This window comes from Polypterus senegalus, chromosome 18, assembly GCF_016835505.1.
Source record: "Polypterus senegalus isolate Bchr_013 chromosome 18, ASM1683550v1, whole genome shotgun sequence".
NCBI lineage: Eukaryota > Metazoa > Chordata > Cladistia > Polypteriformes > Polypteridae > Polypterus > Polypterus senegalus.
This window is the reverse complement of record NC_053171.1, coordinates 75,218,822-75,240,695: the sequence shown is the minus strand read 5'-3', so window position 1 is coordinate 75,240,695 and position 21,874 is coordinate 75,218,822. Positions and strand designations below refer to the sequence as shown.

Genomic DNA, 21,874 nt, shown 5'->3' with positions numbered 1-21,874 from the left:
GGAGAAGTCGCTTGCGTCTACGTTATATTTGCATTCGGAACCAAATATCGCGCAAAAGTATCACCCGGAGGAAATACGCGTAGCACTCTGAGCAAAACTACAAATCCCACAACATTTAAGGGACATTTCAGTTTTGGGGAGCACAGGAGCAGTATGGCTGGAAGTAAGTTAACATATTTATTATATGATCTGTTATTTAGTTACAGTTAGTCTCAATTAGGAATTTAGTCTTATCTTGATTTCATGGTCTCTACAATAGGGAGACCGGGGATTTGTAGGTCACCTTGTGGGTGGATAGTGAGTGGATTAAGGTATGTCGCTCAAAATAAATGTTATATACGATGTTATGCCTGAGAGTGAATTTGAGGAGTTATTGCTTCCGATCTAGGCGGTACTGTTGCATGGTTCATAGGTATATATTTAGGTCTAGACACTATCTGTTCGCTGTTTTATACTGGCAAGTAATTCAGTGGCTCTCTTCGTTAAGGAATTGCCTCGTTCCTGAAAAATGCTTGGGCCAAAGAGCCGGTGATAACGGTGTCATTTGCCATTGGAGGACTCGGTAAGTTCGCTCTTGACAGAACGAGAGATTTAGCTTTAGTCTTTAAAAACCCGCACCGTTTAAAATGCGCACTGTTTGTTTAATAATCTCTTTCTGTCTGCAGCTGTCATCTTCCCACTAATCAGCCCATACACCAAATATTCTAAAATGATCAACGATGTGATGCCATATAACTATCCAGGTGAGTTTATGGAATTAAAAGGTGTATTGCTGTTATGATGTGTCAGAAGTAAATCATTTGCGTGTTACATTGTATCGTTGTGCACGATGACAGTACTTCATACTTGAATACAGCTTACAGTAATGTACTGTATATTCTTACATCTCACTTGGTGTGCTTGGTGTTAGGCTGAGCGCAGCAAATGGAGGAGTTTGCCAAGAAACCTTGTTTTGAATTTCACTCCACAATGGACACGAATTGCAAAAAAAAAGCACACTGAAATTGTTACATGCTAGTGTAGCCAATATTCTCGGGTATTGAATATATTCTGTTTGCTGTGGTTGACGTTTCTTTCCATGCAATGTGCGTATCTGAAAATTTTACATTAAAGGTCTCCAAGACTGTAACTGTAATCAGCTGGTCTCTTTGTTTTCTATTAGGCTTTTCTTGATGCTTTGTCAAAATGCTTTAAAGAGATAAAGGGTGAAAAATTCACATAAACAAGATAGAAAAACATATCTTTTTCAAACTAACCTAGTCCAGGTCTGGCCAGAGTCAGGACAACCATGTACAAGGCCAATACATACTCTGAGCCACATCCAGGTCTGTGTACAGGTTGGAGGCACTGCTCAGAAAGTGGTCTTGGTGTATGTAAGAAAAAAAAAGGCTTAATAATGGAAAACGCCTATGTTTTCACTGGTAGTACAGGCAATCTGCTATCCAAGGCACATTCCTGTCCCAACTTTGCTCCTCATGATTATATCCAATTACACCTGATTAAAATGGTTTTTAAAAGAAACATAAGAATTCTGTTTGATTGATACTGTTGTTGGGTAATCAGAGCAGGTGTCTAATAAATCAGTTTTAGGAGATTGTGCATTTAATGCTTTGCAAAAAGAGAAGTTGAAATAGGTGGTAATTTAAGGTGATAGCCAAGTGAAAAGAAAAAAATGGGGGTTTAGAGGAAAGCAAAATACATTGTTTTGCTGAAAATTGTACTTAACATTGGCAGTGTTTTCAAAAATAAATCACAAAATGTATTTTTTTTTGGATGGGATATAGTCCCATAACACTGACACAACTGAGAACAACAATGTGGAAGATAATGATGCCACTGAAGAAGATATGACACCACAATGAAGGATTCTGTATATATTTTTTTAGGATTCCCTATATGTGTGTGGGTGTTGTTTGTTTTTTTTTTTATATAAATTTGGTGCCAATACGCCAATCTAGAATGCTCTGCAGCATGTTGCTTTTTGCTACAAAGTAGCATTGGCCTTTTCAAAGTGTTCAATTGATGTTTAACTGTGCTTTCAAAAGTTGATTTTTTGCAGATTGACATTGCATTCCATTTCTTGCATTCATTTGAAAAGACTAATGAACAAAAAAGGAAGGCAAAGTTGACCAGATAGAAAGTTTTGGGTTTTTGTTTTTTTTTGTCTACTTCGGTGCTTGTGCCTGATTTGTTTTGAACACGTGATGTTTATAATGTCTGCGTATGTGCTGAGTGAAGGTATGGAGGTGGTTGTGGGGACCGTGAGGTCTTTTGAGCTTCGAAACCCTGAAGCCCATGGGGATCTTAATATTGGCTTGCTCAGAGCAAAGTTACACTCTTGAATTAACCAAATAAGGATGTTCAAGGAAAATCAGAATCCCCGAAGGAAAATGCACACAAACTCAGGGATTAAGAGGAACTCCTTACTGACAATTTCTGGATCCAGGAAGCAGCAGTGCTATCTTTAAGACAAACTAAAATGCGATATAGTTAAGCACATGACTGAAGCAGAACAAAATTAATGCTAAACAGATTTTATGAAAGTAAAAGAAACTCATTTTAATTAACTTAAGATTAATATTTTATTAATTGCTATATTTTCTTAATGGTAGTTAGTAAATAACTCCGTGCATATAATAAGGCTAACTTGATCGTATCAGTAGCGGTGTATGTTTCTAATTTTATTTTGGATTAATGAATTTTAAACCTTTCCAGTACACAATTAACCCATTTCAAAAAGTAAAATCAACATGTTTTTATAAATTTCTTATGTGGCTAAACAAGAGCTTGGAATGGAAATGACTTCTTGTATATATGCGAGAAGGCTTTTAAGAGAAAAATTGATTGAGCTAAAAACCTACAGCCCTACCTTGTGGTTTTTCAGTTCCTGTGTTGACTACTTTTTGAATTATACTTCTTCTTCTTCTTCTTTCAGCTGCTCCCGTTAGGGGTTGCCACAGTGGATCACCTTCTTCCATATCTTGCTGTCCTCTGCATCTTGCTCTGTTACACCCATCACCTGCATGTCCTCTCTCACCACTTCCATAAATATTTGCTTAGGCCTTCCTCTTTTCCTCTTCCCTGGCAGCTCTATCCTTAGCATCCTTCTCCCAATATACCCAGCATCTCTCCTCTGCACATGTCCAAACCAATGCAATCTCGCCTCTCTGACTTTGTCTCCCAACCGTCCAACTTGAGCTGACCCTCTAATGTCCTCATTTCCTATCCTGTCCATCCTCGTCATGCCAATGCAAATCTTAGCATCTTTAACCCTGCCACCTCCAGCTCTGCCTCCTGCTTTCTGGTCAGTGCCACCGTCTCCAACCCATATAACATAGCCGGTCTGACTACTGGCCTGTAGACCTTCCCTTTCACTCTTGCTGATACCCATCTGTCAAATCACTCCTGACACTACTCTTCTCCACCCATTCCACCCTGTCTGCAGTCTTTTTCGCCTCTCTTCCACAATCCCCATTACTCTGTACTGTTGATCCCAAGTATTTAAACTCCTCCACCTTCACCAACTCTACTCCCTGCATCCTCACCATTCCACTGACCCTCTCATTTACACACATGTATTCTGTCTTGTCCCGACTGACCTTCATTCCTCTCCTCTCTAGAGCATATCTCCACCTCTCCAGGATCTCCTCAACCTGCTCCCTACTATCGCTACAGATCACAATGTCATCAGCAAACATCATAGTCCATGGGGACTCCTGTCTAATCTTGTCTGTCAACCTGTCTGTCAACATTTCAAATAAGAAAGGGCTCAGAGCCGATCCCTGATGTATTTTAACCTCCAACTTGAATGCATCCGTCACTCCTACCACAGACCTCACCACTGTCACTCTTCCCTCGTACATATCCTGTACCACTCTTACGTACTTCTCTGCCACTCCCGACTTCCTCATACAGTACCACAGCTCATCTTGAGGCACACTGTCATATGTTTTCTCCAGGTCCACAAAGACACAATGTAACTCCTTCTGGCCTTCTCTAAACCTCTCCATTAACAACCTCGGAGCAAACATTGCATCTGTGGTGCTCTTTCTTGGCATGAAACCATACTGCTGCTCACTGATCATCACCTCACTTCTTAACCTAGCTTCCACTACTCTTTCCCATAACTTCATGCTGTGGCTCATCAATTTTATTCCCCTGTAGTTACTGCAGTCCTGCACATCCCCCTTATTCTTAAATATCGGCACCAGTACACTTCTTCTCCACTATTCAGGCATCCTCTCACTTTCCAAGATTCCATTAAACAATCTGATTAAAAATGCCACTGCCATCTCTCCTAAACACCTCCATGCTTCCATAGGTTTGTCATCTGGACCAACAGCCTTTCCATTTTTCATCCTCTTCATAGCTGTCCTTACTTCCTAATCCTACTTGGTAAAACATTGCACTTTCTGATTCACTATCTCCACATCATCCAACCTCTTCTCTTTTTCTCTCTCGTTATATTCATTCATCAGCCTCTCGAAGTACTCTGCTCAACACACTCTCCTCGCTTGTGAGTACGTTTCCATCTTTATCCTTTATCACCCTAACCTGCTGCACCTCTTTCCCAGCTTGGTCCCTCTGTCTAGCCAATCGGTACAGGTCCTTTTCTCCCTCCTTAGTGTCCAACTTGTCATACAACTCATCATATGCCGAACACTTCAATCACACATCGGATCTGTTTTTTTTTTTTTTTTTTTTTTAAAATCAACATATTCCTCAGTAAAGATTTTCGAGTTGAATATTTTTTTATTTGCTCAGAACAAAATGATGTAACAGTGATCAATGGAAACTAAAATCACCAACCCCTTGAGGGCCAGATTCAACATCACACCAGAAGACAAAAATTGAACTCACAGGCTGATTCAGCTTGTGTGAATTTCATCACGGCAACACATATTGTGACTCGGTAGTGTGTTTGGCCCCCACGTGTCTGTATGCACTCCCAACAACATCTGGGCATACTCCTGAAGAGACCGTGGATGATGTCCTGGGGGATCTCCTCCCAGACCTGGATCAGGGCATCAGTGGGCTCCTAGACAGTGTGCGCCACTCCATGGCGGTGTCTTTTTTTATATAATATATATATATATATATATATATAATAGCACTGAAGTCTTCGTCATCCAGATACCACCTACACACTTGAACACCACAGGAGGCCGAGTACCAGTGCAAGGCCTGATAATGGCTCCGAGGTTTTCATCCTGGTACTTAACAGCAGTCAGGGTACCGTTGCCTAGCACATGCATGCATAGCGCACTGTTCTGTGAACCAGCTCTCATCTGTGAAGAGAATGGGGTGCCAATGGTGGAGCTGCCAATTGTTTATTCTCTTGCAAATGCCAATCGAGCTGCATGGTGATGGGCTGTGAGCACATGTCTTACTAGAAGATGTCAGGCCCTCATGTCACCCACGTGGAGACTGTTTCTGACAGTTTGGCCAGAAACATGCACTCCAGTAGCTATCTGGAAGTACTTCTATAGGGCTCTGGCAGTGCTCCTCCTGTTCCTCTTCACACAAAGGAGCAGACACTGGTCATGCTGCTGGGTTGATGCCCTTTTACAGCCCTGTCCAGCTTTACTTGTGTAAAGGCCCATCTCCTGGTATCTCCTTCGTTCTCGTGAGACTGTGCCTTACACACAGCAAACCTTCTTGTGATGGCATGTATGGCTGTGCAATCCTGGAAGAGCTGGACAACCTGTGCATCCTGAATCAGCTGCAGGTGCCCCCACATGCTACCAGTGGTGATGAGGACACTAGCAAAATGCAAAACTAGAGAAGACTCCGTCAGGAAGGATAAGGAGACAGCAACTATCTGTAGACCCCACCTTTTCTGGGGGGTGTCTTGCTGTTGCCTCTCCATTGCACCTGTGGTCTCTTTAATTTGCACCAAAGCAGGTGAAGTTGTTTCACAATCACTGTTGTTTCCTAATTGGACAGATTGATATCCCTGAAGCAAAATTGACTTGGTGTTAGACTGTGATCTTTAATTGTTCCCTCAATTTTTGAGCAGTGTAGTATATTCCTTAAGGCCCTACTGCTAACTGAAAGAAATAATGCATCATAGGAAGAATGTTTTTTTTAGAACTTGAAACGCAAAACAGTTACTAGGAACAAGCAGCTTGATTAGTTCTTTCTAGTTTTTAAAGTAATATTAGTCATTAATGTATAAAACAGGAATAGCTTTTAAAAAATGCACTCCATACATATCATTTCTATGTAGTTTGCGCATTTTTTTTTCTTGTCAAGAAAACACACAGATGTATAAAATTGACAATTTTAAAGAAGTAATTTTTTTCTTTGCTTTATATGCTTATTGGTACTCCCATTGTTAAAATCTTTTAAAATTTACTGTTCTTAAAATTTTAAATGCTTAGGTGGGTGGAAAGTTCAAGCCCAGTATAACTCCACGTTACAACCAAACAAAAACATACAATGGTAATAATAAGCTGCTTGGTGATGATTTATTACTGCCATTTGAACAAAAAAAAAAAAATTCTTCGCAAAAATTTTTACCAACTGTCTAATCTTTAATAATTAGAACAAAGTTTTAATGAGAGTAGATGGCCCTATGCCACTCTCAATAGTTAAATATTAGGTTAGCTTGAAGGTCCCTAGATTTCTGCTGTACTGCTTGGTGAGTTATCCAATATATCTGTTGTTGTTATATGGGTTGAAAAAAAATACTTTTTTTGACATAGTCTGACAGAAGGTGTGTTTTATCTTTTTCCAAGTGCAAATTACAATTAGTAAAGGCCTTGTATTGTGCAGAATCACTTTAATAAATCCATGTGTGTTCCTTTTAATTGTGTATCCAGTGGCTTTCTAATTCGGGGTGATTTTTGTCTTGAGTCTAGTAATTCCTGTAAGGTGCACAGCAGGTTTTATATATGTGCACTGGCCACTTTTAGTTACATATTTCTAGTGGCAGATATACTCTGTTTTGCATGTAATACTGCTTTAATTTGTTTAAGGAACGCATTCAGCAAGGTGACTGAAACATCCTTTAGGGCAGGTGTGCCCACACTTTTTCAGCTTGCGAGCTACTTTTAAAATGACCAGGTCGAAATGACCTACCTACATTAAAAATGATATACAGTATATATACTTAAAATGTATGTTGGCATTCCTTGCATAACTGAATAACCTTTATGGCACAATAACAATTCAATACATTTATGGTCACTACAGTATTTGGATTTAATAATTGTCATGTGGAAAAAGTCTGACTCGCATAAATGAGTAGAGCCCAAATAATGCAGTCAAGGAGCTTTTGAATTCAGGCGAGTGAAAAATGATGGCTGTCCGATTAACTGCGATTTTAGTTCCCTCTCCTTTCTCTTTCTCAGATCGCTTTTCGGAAGGAAGTCAGTTTCGTAGTTTTTATGAACGGTTTGAAAATGCCTTTCCACATTTTCTTTCTTTGGAATAGCAATGATAGATTGACAGATCAGATAAACGCACTTCGATTGTGACATTGTGAGAAAAAAATCCTCTTCTAATTCTACATCCAGCCCATACCCTCCCCAAACATTTTTTTTTTTTTTTAAATCTTCTTTAGTCGATATAAATTGGAACGTTAACTAGATCACAGCCGGAGTTTTGCAGTAGCTCGCATGTTTGATCGTGTGCGCGGGATGACCAGCGTCTTAGAAGAGAAGAAATCTCAGATTGGCCGCCCTGTATGTCAATCAAGTGGCAAATGCCATAGGGAGGATATATGATAGACTAACGTTTAAAAAAATTTTTTTTAGAATGCAACATGATCTACCGGTCGATCGCGATTGACGCATTGGGCACCCCTGCTTTAGGGATTGTGGCCTATGCTAACTCGGCTACATCACACAGTTCCTATGGATTTGTCAACAAAGAATATTCATGCTGTGGACATCCCATTCAGACTCTTCCAGAAGTTGTTTTATTTGATTGAGAAGAGGGGACTACACAGTCCACTGGAGCAAGCTAAAGTCTTTGTAATTTTTGTGACATGATGCTTTATCCTGCTTGAAGTACCTATTGGAAAAAAGGTAGACAATTGCCATTAAGGGGTGCTGTGTCATTCAGATGATACTCATTTGATATTTAGAGGCCTAATGTGCTCCAGGAAAAGCTTTCTCATACCACCACACTACCACTATGAATCCTTCCCAACTTCTGGACCTTCTATTTGTTGGAAAAATACAAATCGCACATATCGCCACTGATCCATCCAGCTTAGTGTAATCGGCAAATGCAGACAGTTGTCATTGATCCTTGTGGCTCTCCATCCTTCTTACAAGTTAATGTGAAAAATATCCTTGCAAGATAGCCACTGCTTTCTCTGTTTAGGCCAGTTAGGTATGCAATTAGCTGAGGGCCCAAGGACTTTGACCATGTCTGACTATGTCTGTTATAACTGACCACAGACCCTCCAGTGGTTTATTGTCTCTTAGGATGCTGCTGAATAGAGTTTTCCACTCCTCCATTGTATGCTGGTCATATTTCAGCAGTTGATAATGGCACAGATACTGTAGTTCATGAAGAACACTATAAAAAATTAAACTGAATGATTGTACTGCCTTCTTGTGGTTTGATCATTAGCTTCTCATGTTATGTTTTCGAATATCAAGAAATATAATCAAATGTATTGTCTAAATCTTTTTCGCAATTTGTTCATAAACCCAGTTGGTTTTGTGTTGTTCTTGCCTATTGACATGTTCCAGTTCCATCCGTTCTTTCACTGAGCCCAGTAAAACTAGGTGGGAGGTTTTTTGGGTTTTTAGCAGTATCCGAGCAGTGATTAACACTTAATAATAATAATATGAAAAAGAAAAAGTAGTTTCTCAATAAGGTCGTCAATATTAAATGATGGATAAATGGTTTGCAAAAATTGTGGGATTCTGGAGTCAAGTTTCAATTTGTACCAATACTAGGGATAGAGCTGAACATCTCAAAATGTAAAAACTGTTTGAAACCACAATCTTTTTAAAGTTTTCATAATTGTCATTCCGTCACTTTCTGCAGGCACTTGCCTTTTCAAGAAATGCTGCATTTATTAATATCTATCTATAAAAATTAATAAAATAGAAATATCTGATTATGTAATACATACACAGTGCTTTGTCACAGTTTTCATAAATGGCAATAAGTAAACAAAAATGAAAAAGTACTTCATTTGCAAATTACAGTATTTGGAACTCCCCACGTTTGTCAGACGTTTTGCTTTTTTTGTGAACCAAACTAATAAAAGTAGCAAGAATTTACAGTTAACCAGTTAGGTAGAAAGCAAAGAAGAAGAAAAAGTAGTGGATTTAACTGTGTGGGTTTTCTGAGAAACTGAACGCTCGTGGGTGAAAAAAGAGGCCCATATTAAAGTACATTACAAATGTTAAAACTGTGAAATCTTAACTTTTTTTTTTTTTTCCTTACAAATGTCATCAGTTACATAATCTTGGTTAGCATGGTGGAGGTGATAATGATGATTCTTATTCATTAAGTAATAAATATTAAATCCAAATAGAATGACCAACTCCATATTCAAGTTCAGCAGAACTTACCCTGTTTACAGCAGTAGTTCCAGCTGCAGGACTTTTGTGTTGTGAAATAAGCATTGGGTACTGACAGTCAAATGATTTATTGCTCAAATAAATCAGGACTTTCTCAGTTTATAGATTAAGGCAATTCCACCCACTGAGCCAAAGCAAGATAAATCATTATCATTACACAGTAAGGCTCTCCAAGAAGACCAGGGTAAAGCAACATGTTTATTCTGCCACCTTCCCATAGTTCTCCACTTTTACAGTGCCTTCAGCATAAAAACTAAAGTTGCTATAATAGAATCTTGCTGGAGAAAAAGAATAATGGGTGATCTCCAGTAGGATTAACTATATGTCGTTTCAAAAATCATATATCTAAAATTTTAGGTCTTCACTCTATACACAGTTTACTCTTTTTTTATATGTGAAATTTTTGCTGAGCGTCATTTAGACTTTTTGTTTGGATTTTTTCAGTTCCAGTACGAGATGATGGAAACATGCCAGATATTCCAAGCCATCCTGCTGACCCCGTGGGACCCAATTTAGAATGGTTTAAGAAGATGTGAATATCTACTGCTAATAACATTGCTTCCTTTATGAATAAAAGTGTTTATTTAATTAGAGTTTGTTTACATTGTCCTTATTAACTAATATGAAGCACAAAAGTTATCTTCACAAAGGGATGGAGCCCAAGTAAGGTCTGATCTTCACCTACTCATTCAGGAAACACTAAAGCCTAAAAATTAGGTCCGACGGACTTTGCTGATTAGTCACTCAGTCATTCCATCATTAAATATGCAGCTCTGCTCTTTTTTTATTTCATTTTTCTAAACTACTACTACAAACGTTTGGCCTGCTTCTCTCAATTCATTGGAATGGTCTGCCTTTTAGATAGAACTTTATTTGTCCCCAGGCTGAATTTTGGCATTTTACAGGAGTTCATTAAATACGTACATATTTTATTATTTAATGCATGTATGTAGATAAAATAAATATATATAATGTTCAACTGCATGTTAACTCAAGTATCTAATCAGCCAATCACATGGCAGTAACTCAATGCTTTTTGGCATGTAGACATTGTCAAGATGACCTGCTGAAGTTCAAATCGAATATCAGAATATGGAAGAAATGTGATTTAAGTGACTTTGAACATGGCAGGGTTGTTGGTGCCTGACAGGCTGGTCTGAGTATTTCAGAAACTGCTGATCTGCTGGGATTTTTCCACACAACCATCTGTAGGGTTTATAGAGAATGGTCTTAAAAATGGAAAATATCCAGTGAATAGCAGTTCTCTGAGTGAAAATGTTTTGAGTTCAGATGAGAATGGCCAGACTGGTTTGAGCTGATAGAAAGGCAACAGTAATTCAAATCACTTGTAACAACCAAGGTATGCAGAAAAGCATCTCAGAACATACAAAATATCGAACTTTGAAACAGATGGGCTACAGCAGCAGGAGAGCACACCAGGTGCCATCTTGTCAGCTAAGAACAGACAGCTGAAGCTGCAATTCACACGGGCTCAGCAAAATTGGACAACAGAAAATTGGAAAAACATTGCCTGGTCTGATGAGTCTCGCTTTTTGCTGTGACATTTGGATGGTAGGGTCAGAATTTAGCATCAACAACATGAAAGCATGAATCCATGCTGCCATATTTCAAAAGTTCAAGCTGGTAGTGGTGGTCTTGTAATGGTGTAGGGCACATGTGTCGAGCTCCAGGGGCCTCATGTATAACGCCGTGCGTAGAACTCGCACTATAACATGGCGTAAGCACAAAAGCTGAAATGTGCTTACGCACAGAAAAATCCAGATGCAGGAATCTGTGCGTACTCCAACTTCCACGTTCTTCCGCTACATAAATCCCGGTCAGCGTGAAAACTAACGCTCGTGCACGCGCATTATGTAACGCCTCAAATACTCCCAGAATTACGCCTATTTGAATATGCAAATCAATATAAATCGCCCTTAAGCGCAGCCTTCTGTGAAAAGACAATGGGAAAAGCACGGGGAAAATATAAGAATTTCAGCGAATACCAAGTGGAGGCAAAGGAAAAACATACTATTTGTTCAAATAAACCGTGGTATAATCAACAAAAGGAAGTTGATCGAGTGACATAGCGTGTTGGAGAAACTTGAAAGCTCACATTCACAAATCGCACAGTGCCAGAAATAAAAAGAAGTCACATATCAAAGTCGCCGTGAAAAGCCGAGTTGTAAGCCCACTGTCTGAGTGTCATATGAAAGCTTATTAGGGTACAGAGAAAAAAGGCACACAGTGAGGAAAAAGCACAAAATGTCAACTTCAATCTCGACATTTCCACTTTAATCACGTAGTTTATTTTGTCATTAAAGTAGAACATCATAAACTTCATCTTAAAATCGTTTAATTAACCAGTTTCTCAAATCACATCGTAATTAAAGTAGCACATTAAATGCTTTGTTTTGTATTTGATCTTCTATGTGTGTGAATCACTACTTGCTTTTTAAACCGGCTCTCTTCCTCCAACTGGACACAGAATCAATTACATTCGTAATATTACAGTTCTCTGAATAACTAAAATACTGAGATGTATACGTGATATCATTTTCATGATGATAGGAGTTAAAGCACATTATTAAACATGTGTTTCACTTCGATGAAATAATTTATTGCAGCAGTACAATCAGGGGCGGCTCTAGGCTTGTGGTGGCACTGGGCAGAGGAAGAATCGGTGGGTCCTTCGCCCGCCCGTCAGTAAGGTAGCTTATGCACAGTGGATGGCTGCATAGCCGCCTCGTGCTCATGACACAAGCATTTAACTTTTGCCGAAATTTGTCGCTGTGTTTTTAGCTGTGTTGTTATTTTCTCTTTCTGTTTTATATTCAATATATATTGGCGTAGCCGTCACTGCAGTCAGTGCTTTTCTTTCCCCAAGTAACCGATCGCCATACAATCAGCTCTGTAATAGACGTTAAGCCATCTGTAAGCTTAGCGCCGATTCTTCAAAACGTTTAAAGAACATTGAAATGTCTTCGTAGTACATGTTTAATTATTCTATCCTTAACGACACTCCCAGTGAAGAATATAGATTATTTAAATGAAGTTAAAGTTTTATCTGTATAATTTAATAAACATATTTTGCTGAATTTCACCTTATAAATGATATCGTTTCTGTTTCTGAACCGCGAGGTCCGTACAGGAAAGGCTTTAAAACATTTTGCAGTGGCTGAGACAGCGTGTCCTTGAAGCTGTATACCGATAATTCCCTTTCCGATCAGCTGCTGCTGTGATTCACACTCAGATACAGTGATATAAATACTCTGAGTGGTGCAGTGAGAGAAATATTGAAAAAGATGATCCGCTGTGGCAACTCCTAACAAGAGGAGCTGAAAGAAGAAGAAGAAGTGAGAGTAACAACGCTAAAGCAGTTATGGTATTTGGAATACTATGGCTGTTCCCTCTACCATTATATTGTTACAAGTTAATTACAATCAGATGCATTACACTAATAAACAATATGCGGTTAGTTTCGTGTATTTATAAAGCGCGTCAGGAAAATAAGGTGTAACCACACAGGAACAGTAGCACTGCTTTGACGCTGGGTGCCGCCAGTCTGCAAAACCGAGCGGAGAACTTGCGTACGACAAGGTATGAGGTACCGTGGAAAAGTGCGTGGATTTACGCCAAGTGTAGGTTTTATACATCGCGATTTGAACGTGGAAAAGTTCTTACGCAACATTTCTGTGCGTACGCACCGTTTATACATGAGGCCCCAGGGCTGGAGCGGCTGCAGGTTTTCATTCTAACCACCTTCTTCATTAGTGACCAGATTTTGCTGCTAATTAACTTCTTTTGCCTTAGTTTTAATTAACTTGACTCGGGGGAGGCCTCTTAGTTGTCTCTTTGTTTTTTAATTAGTAGCCAAACAATAACGAGAAACAAAACGAGTTGCCACATGACCAGCTTACCTGTGACCGTAGCACAATATCTGAAAATAAAGAAAAATGAAGGTATCGGTAAGGTTGATCTGCTCAGGTCACCAAAACAGTTTGACGAACAGAAAATCAACAGTTTTGGAAGTGTCTGCTGTGGCAAAATGAGAGCAGTAACAGACCACAAAATAAAATAACGGGCTTAATTAACATTAACAGCTCAGTTGGAGTGAAATTGGTTGGAGATTGAAATCCCAGCTTAGCTGCTCATCTATTGGGTCGTTTCACGTCTTATTTCTGTTTGGCTGCCATCTCATGAAGAAACAAATCAATTCAGAGGACTGAATCCTTAAAAACCGGGCTATTAAAATGAAGGGAAAAGGAGTTAATTAGCAGTGAAAACTGGTCAGTGATTAGGAAAAGGGTTAGAATTAAAACGTGCAGCCACTGTGGCTCGCCAGGCCTGGAGTTTGACACCCCTGGTATAGGGTATATTTTCTTGGCACAATTTGGGCCCATTAGCACCAACTGAGCATCGTTTAAATTCCACAGCCTACCTGAGTGTTGTTGCTGACCATGTCCATCCTTTTACTGCAGTGTACCCATCTTCTGATGGCTACGTCCAACAGGGTAATGCACCATGTCACTAAGCTCCAATTGTCTCAAACTGGTTTCCTGAACATGACAACAAGTTTGCTGTACTCAAATGGCCTCAACAGTCACCAGGCCCCAATCCAATTGAACACCTATGGGTTGTGGTAAAACGAGAGACTCACATCATGGATGTGCAGCTAAATAATCTGCAACAACTGTGTGAAGCTGTCATGTCAGTATAAACCAAAGCCCCAAAGGAAAGTTTCCAGCACCTTATTGAATCGAGGTCAGTTCTGAAGGCAAAAGGGGGTCCAATCTGGTACTAGCTAGATGTATCTAATAATGTGGCCTGTGAGTGCATATACATAAACACACATTATGGTCTGAACACACATCAGAACGACTAAAGAGGATAAAAAAAACAAAAGACAAAAGAAAAACTTTTTGAAAAACAGTTACAGTCACAGTGACGCTTTATGCAGACATATTGCTGTTAGTATCAAGGAACCCCCATATTGTTTCTGGACACACTTCTTCTGAATAATTTGTTGGCTGAAAGTACTCCATTTAGTGTTTTAGGGAGTGGATGTGCAGCATGGTTCATAATTGCAGACACATCAGTTTTAATTCTCTCCTTTGTTACTACTGCTGTGGGTCCAGAGTGCATCCCATAACTGACTCCACCCTTTTATTTAGGTGGTTGATTCGGTGGGCCTCTCTTGAAGTGATGTTACCAGCCGAGCACACCATAGTGTAGAAAGTCGCACTGGCCATCACAGACTTGTAGAAGATGTCACTAACCACTTTAAACACAGTCTTTTATGAAAAAAAGAACCTGCTCTGCTCTTTCTTGTATTGTTCCTCTGTGTTACAGGGCCACTGCCAACCTGTCATTGATGTGGACCCCCAAGTACTTGTAGGAACGCACCACTGTATATACAATGCTATACAATTCTTAACCTTTTTTTGTAGTTGACTTTTTATTCTTATTCTGACATTTGAGGTAAACTTTCTTGGGTATGAATCATACAGCGTACAGAATTCATGCTTCAGATTAAACTAATAATGCTTATTTTTAAATAACACTATGGTAAAGTATGTAATTATTAGATACAATACTGGATAAGATTCTAGGGCAGTAAGGTTAACAATTTTCACATCGTAGTGAAAGTGATAACTAAAATGTACTTCCTAAACATATGCTGAGTGTGAGAGTCAAGTTTAAAATTGGATTAATTTCCATCTGCTAAACTCATTGGTGTGTCGTTTGACTCATTAGCTATACTCTGAGCCCAAAACTGCACACTCCTAACGGTGATAACCAGTGGGATGGAAACAAGAGGTCAAAATGTGGTCATGTTTTTTTGCAGGAATTACTTCATTAGAATGACATTAAGCTTTTATTCCTGGACACAGAGTGCAAGAGCTGCCTCATCTTTCAGCAAAATTGATGTTTCTTGAAAATATAAGAATTAGTCATGGCAACACGTAGTGACAGTATAGAAAGTAGTTTTGTATCTTTGTGCAATTAGAATGATAAACTGGTGCCATCTTTTACAGTTTTAGTATAAGCAGTGTTCAGCAAAATTGAAAATAATAATACTTGATAGGAACATTAGGAACATATGCATATTTGTCTGTTGCAGTGAGAGTAGATGCCAGAAAGAAAAGTTTTTGTTGAATCACAGTGTCTGTTACACGAAAAATATCCCATTGTAGTATTTCACTTTATATTTAATTTGAAGATATTGTGCTATTATCTAATATTAGTTAAATCTGCATAGTGAAGTCGCTAGTCTGCTCTTCTAAACAGCCAGATCTATGTGTGTGTGTGTGTGCGTATATATATACTGTGTGTATGTATATGTATATATATTGTAATAAAGAGTCCACACAAACATAAAGGTTTGGGGTTTTCCGGCTCCGTATACTGTAACAAACTGAGTCAAAGTAGATTCGTACATTAATTGTAGGTTCTAACAGAGACTGCCCAAATGGCGGAATGGGGGAGCATTTATGATGAGGGACCGGAAATGAAGAGTGATACGTGCTGGGAAGGAACCGAGATGAATTCTGGGATTGATGACGTCATCAGGACTCGACAGAGGGAGGGCGGAAGTGGTGATGCGGAATCAGGAAATGGTAGCAGGATCATGGCGGTGGTGCGTCTTTCTTTCTGTAGGATAAAAGAGAGAGAAGTTAGTACTCCACCAATCTCCTCTGGCATGTGCTTTCATGTTCCCGTTTAGGTCCTTCCGCGGCCCCCTACTCGCACGTGCGTGACATGACCCCTCCCTCAGCCCAGACCCATCGGGTCGGGCAGCCCGAACCGAGAGGTCGTGAATCCGTTGGCTTGAAGGGGACCTCGGCGATAAGTAATGGTAAACTTATAAGGCTGAAGGTGCAAAAACCATCTGGTGACTCGGGGGTTCGACTTCTTATGAAGTGCCATCCACTGTAAGGCGGCATGGTCCGTCACCAGAGTGAACTCGTGACCCAACAGATAGTACCTCAGATGAGTCACCGCCCACTTAATAGCCAAGGCCTCCCTCTCCACAGCCGCATGCCTGGCCTCTCGATCCAACAGTTTCCGGCTTAGGTAGAAAACGGGGTGTTTGACACCATCGATGCTCTGGCTCAACACGGCACCTAGGCCTGTGTCCGAAGCATCGGCCTGGAGAATAAAAGGTAAAGAAAAATTAGGAGTTTTCAAAATAGGTGCCGAAGTCCGGGCCTTCTTCAAGTCACTAAATGCCTGTTCTGTCTTGTCGTCCCATGCCACATATAAAGGAGTCCGTTTCTTTGCGAGATTAGTCAAGGGAGCTGCCCTTTCGGAGAAACAGGGCAGAAACCGACGGTAATACCCTGCTAACCCCAAGAAGGCTTGCACCTGTTTCTTGGTAATCGGACGGGGCCATTCCAAGAAGTCTTTTATTTTGGAACATTGTGGTTTTACTTGTCCTCCCCCCACTAGGTAGCCTAAATATTTGGCCTCCTGTAATCCAAAGAAACACTTGCGTGGGTTAATGCGGAGACTGGCTTTCGCTAGCGTTGAGAGAACCTTAAATACCTGCAATATATGTTCCTCCCAGGTGCCGGAATAAATGACTACGTCATCAAGGTAGGCAGCACAATAGGACTGATGGGGCTTGAGCACTCTATCTACCAGACGTTGGAAGGTCGCAGGTGCCCCGTGCAGTCCAAAGGGAAGGATCTTGTATTGCCAGTGTCCACTAGGGATACTAAAGGCAGTTTTTTCTTTGGCAGATGCCGCTAAGGGAATTTGAGTAGTCAAATATCGGGCCATACCCTATCTTTCAATAAGGTCATCGACCCGAGGCATTGGGTAAGCATCGAATTTGGAAACCTGGTTCAGACATCTAAAGTCATTATAGAATCTCCAAGAGCCATCTGGTTTAGAAATGAGGACGATAGGGCTGGACCATGGACTGTGACTCTCTTCAATAATATCCAGGTCCAACATCCGTTGGATTTCCAGCTCTGCTTCAGCGAGTTTAGCCTCCGGGAGGCGATAGGGTCTTTCCCTGACTACTACCCCTGGTTCTGTAATGATATCATGTTCAATTAGCTAAGTACGGCCAGGTGGTTCGCTAACTACCTCAGGGATGGTTAATATGGTTTGCTCTAACTCCTGTCTTTGTTGGGTTGTCAGCTCTGGACCGAAGTTAAGAGCCGACTTGCCTTCGAAAAGGGAAAGGGCCATCCACGAGAGCGGAGTTTCCTCCCTGATTCTACATGGCTTTAATAAGTTCACGTGGTAGACCCTCTTGCTCGGTCGACGATTTGGTTGTTTTACCAAATAATCAACAAGCCCTTTTCTTTCTTTGATCTCATAAGGGCCCTGCCAATGAGCTAATAATTTAGAATGGGATGTGGGGACAAGCACCATTACTTGATTTCCCGGGTGAAATTCCCGGAGAACCGAGTTCCGGTTGTAACACCGCGCTTGCACTGTTTGAGCACGTATCATATGTTCTTTTAAAACAGATCGAATTTTAGTTAATCTATCACGCAGTTGCATGACATATTCTAATACATTAGTAGAAGGAGGGGTTTCGTATTCCCACCCTTCTTTTACTATATCCAAAAGTCCCCGGGGTTGGTGTCCATATAGGAGCTCAAAAGGGGAAAAACCTGTGGAGGCCTGAGGCACCTCCCGGTAGGCAAAAAGCACGAGAGGCAAAAGCTGGGCCCAGTTCCTACCGTCCGCGCTGACTTCTTTGCGCAGCATCTGTTTAAGTGTCTGATTAAACCGCTCTACCAACCCGTCCATTTGCGAGTGATAGACGTTTTGAGATGCTTAACACGAGTAACTTGGCCACCTCACTAAATGTATCTGAAGTAAAGGGAGTACCTTGATCTGTCAGGACTTCTTTAGGTATTCCCACTCTGGAAAAAAGAAGGGCTAATTCCTGTGCAATACTTTTTGTATTAGCGGAGCGCAACGGAACCGCCTCTGGGTATCGTGTCGCATAATCAACCATGATATATATTTATGGCCACGGCTCGAGGGTTCTAGGGGTCCAACTAGATCGATACCAATCCGCTCAAAGGGAATATCAATTAGGGGAATTGGAACAAGAGGAGCGCGGTCCTAGGAATCTGACGTATCTAACACTATGGGCAGGACTGGCAAAAACGTCTGACCTCCTCGTTTATTCCAGGCCAAAAAGCGGAGTTTAATTCTCTCAAGTGTTTTTTCGGCCCCGAGATGGGCGCCTAGGAGGTGGGCATGAGCTAGTTCGCAGACCTCCCGCCGGAAGGTCTTTGGTACTAACAACAATTTCCGAACCTCACCCTCATGACTAGCGACCCGATACAACAGATCGTTATCCAAAACAAAGTAGGGCTCCGGTGGCAGGGAACTAGTAGCCAATTGGCCATTAATAGACACAACAGCATTTCTGGCGAATTTTAGGGAATCATCATTCCACTGTTCCCATCTAAACGAGGCGGGCATAGATCTAAATTGATGATCCATATTATCTAAAGGATCAACAGGTCTGGATAAAATATTACTTTTATGGCTTGGGCCCTCCCCTGGTTCTATTTCCGGGATTGGGTCCGTCGCCTGAATATTTTCCTCCGTCCCGCCTACGTCATCACTGTTCGCCGGTAAGCACGACGTTTGTCCTGTGCCTCCATAATAAGAGACAACTTGATTATAGGAGTGGTTTTTAGTCTACCTCGGTTAATCTGAGACCAGTCATGTCATAAAATTACAGGAAAGGGAGGTTCAGGTAACACAGCTACAGTCAGCTGAGTTAAGTTTCCCTCCCATGAGATGTAACAGCGAGCGGACTTATAAGATCTGGTCTTTCCATGCACACAGGTAACTTTTGTATATTGCCCAAGCCATTGTTGTGGTAGAATAAAACGGCGAGCTACAATGGTAATGTTGCTGCTGGTATCAAACAAAGCCACAACCATATGCCCGTTCACCAACACCTCTCACTGGTGGCCCAACTGCAGTCCATCGGTTGCACATTCCCCATGTTTAGAGGACAGGCTGGCAGCAAATGTCCGGCCTCACCACACTTGAAACAGCGCAGTCCGGCCGGTTTTTCTCGGAGTTTGGAGGAGGCTTCCGCAGCGCGGCGGGAGGGCTCGGGGGGGTAGCAGCGCGACCCTGTCAAGCACCGCAAGCTGGCCTTTCCGATCCCCCGGTTCGGTGCACCGCGAGCTGACGCTCCAGGACCTCTAAGAGACCCTTCATATCTTTGAATGGATGTCTTTGGACCTGTTGGGTGAGATAGCTAGGCATGGCATTAACTAAACCTTTGCATGCCACTTGTTCAACCACTCGGCGTGCCTGTGGTCCTTCTGGCCTTAGCCAGTGGCCCATCTTACCCCAAAATTCAAAAGCTTGAGCTCGGGCAGGGCGATCAGGGTCAAATTGCCAATTCCTCCATTCACTCTCCTGCCGGTCCGAGGTGATACCGTAGCAGCTGAGTATTTCAGCTTTCAGGAGGTCATAATTCGCGGCTTCCTCCTCAGGGAGATCGTAGTAAGCCAGTTGCGCGGCTCCCTTCAGGTACGGCGCTAATATGGACTCCCACTCCGTCCTCTGCCATTGATTCTTGGTGGCGGTGCGTTCAAAAATCCCCAAATACGATTCAATGTCGTCCGCCTTGGAGAGTGGAACAATAGGAGGAGGTCGAGGTCGAGGCGGATCAGGTCTTACTGCTTCTGCTGAGGCGAACCGGGCTTTGGTATCCTCCAACTCGCGTTTGGTCATGGCTTGTTCGAGCTGCAGAGCCTGGATTTGGGCTGCCATTCCTGTCAGTACGGCGTTAAGGTCCTGTCCTTCAGACGTTTTTCGGACTTTCTGAATCCTTGCCGACTACGCCACTATAATAAAGAGTCCACACAAACAAAGGTTTGGGGTTTTCTGGCCCCGTATACTGTAACAAGATGAGTCAAAGTAGATTCGTACATTAATTGTAGGTTCTAACAGAGACTGCCCAAATGACGGAATGGGGGAAGATTTATGATGAGGGACCGGAAATGAAGAGTGATGTATGCTGAGAAGGAACCAAGATGAATTCTAGCAGGATCATGGCGGTGGTGCGTCTTTCATTCTGTAGGATAAAAGAGAGAGAGGTTAGTACTCCGCCAATCTCCACTGGCATGTGCTTTCATGTTCCTGTTTAGGTCCATCCGCGGCCCCCTACTTGCACGTGCATGACAATATATATATATATATATATATATATATATATATATACACAGGGAGTGCAGAATTATTAGGCAAGTTGTATTTTTGAGGATTAATTTTAATATGGAACAAACACAGTGCTATCAGTCAATCCAAAATGTTAATAAACCTGAATGTTTCACAACGGAAATGTGAGTGTGAACATCATCAGGGGAATACATATGCGCACAATTATTAGGCAACTATTAGTGTGCAGATTTATTATGCAACTAAAGGAAAATGAAAATTTTCCCATCTCACTTGTTTATTTTCATCTGTTATAGTGAGAATAATAAACAAACACCTCAAAATTTACAAATAAACATCTCTGACATTTCAAAAAATCAATCAATCAATCAATCAATGACCAATATAGCCACCCTTCTTTCCAATAACAGTCATAAGCCTTTCCATTCATGGAGTCTGTCAGTTTCTTGATCTGTTGACGATCAGCTTTTGTGGAGCAGTGACTACAGCCTCCCAGACACTCTTCAGAGAGGTGTATTGTTTTTCTCCCCCGTAAATCTAGCGTTTAAGAAGTGCCCACAAGTTCTCGATAGGGTTTAGGTCAGATGAGGAAGGGGCCATGTCATTATTCCTTCATCTTTAAGGCCTTTACTGGCTGGCCACGCAGTGGAGAACTTCGATGCAAGTGATGGAGCATTGGCCTGCATAAAAATCATGGTCTTTTCCTGTATCACTGTTTGAAGAAAGTGTCTTCAAAAACTGGCAGTAGGTTTGGGAGTTGATTTTGAGTTCATCTTCAATGCAAAAGGTCCAACTAGCTCATCTTTAAAAATACCAGCTCATACCAGTACCCCACCTCCACGTTGGAGTGGAGCTCTGTGCCCATTACTGATCCACAGGTCCATCCATCTGGTCCATCAAGAGTCACTCTCATCTCATCGGTCCATAAAACCTTTGAAAAAAATCTGTCTTCAGATATTTCTTGGCCCAGTTTTGACGTTTCAACTTATGTTTCTTGTTCAGTGGTGGTTGGGTTTCAGCCCTCCTTACCTTGGCCATGTCTTTGAGCACTGAACACCTTGTACTTCTGGGCACTCCAGGTAGGTTGCAGCTCTGGAATATGAAAGTACTGGAGGATAATGGGTTCCTGGTAGCTTCAC

At 41.3% G+C, this 21,874-nt stretch overlaps 1 protein-coding gene across 1 annotated transcript; it reads left to right on the top strand.

Moving 5' to 3' along the window:
- The first annotated feature begins 52 nt into the window (after positions 1-52).
- On the top strand, positions 53-10,144 carry ndufa3 (NADH:ubiquinone oxidoreductase subunit A3). The gene is made up of 4 exons (XM_039741453.1): positions 53-163; positions 488-562; positions 666-743; positions 9,996-10,144. The coding sequence occupies exons 1-4, from the start codon at positions 154-156 to the stop codon at positions 10,085-10,087; spliced, it is 255 nt and encodes an 84-aa protein (XP_039597387.1). The 5' UTR covers positions 53-153; the 3' UTR covers positions 10,088-10,144.
- The last annotated feature ends 11,730 nt before the right edge of the window (positions 10,145-21,874 follow it).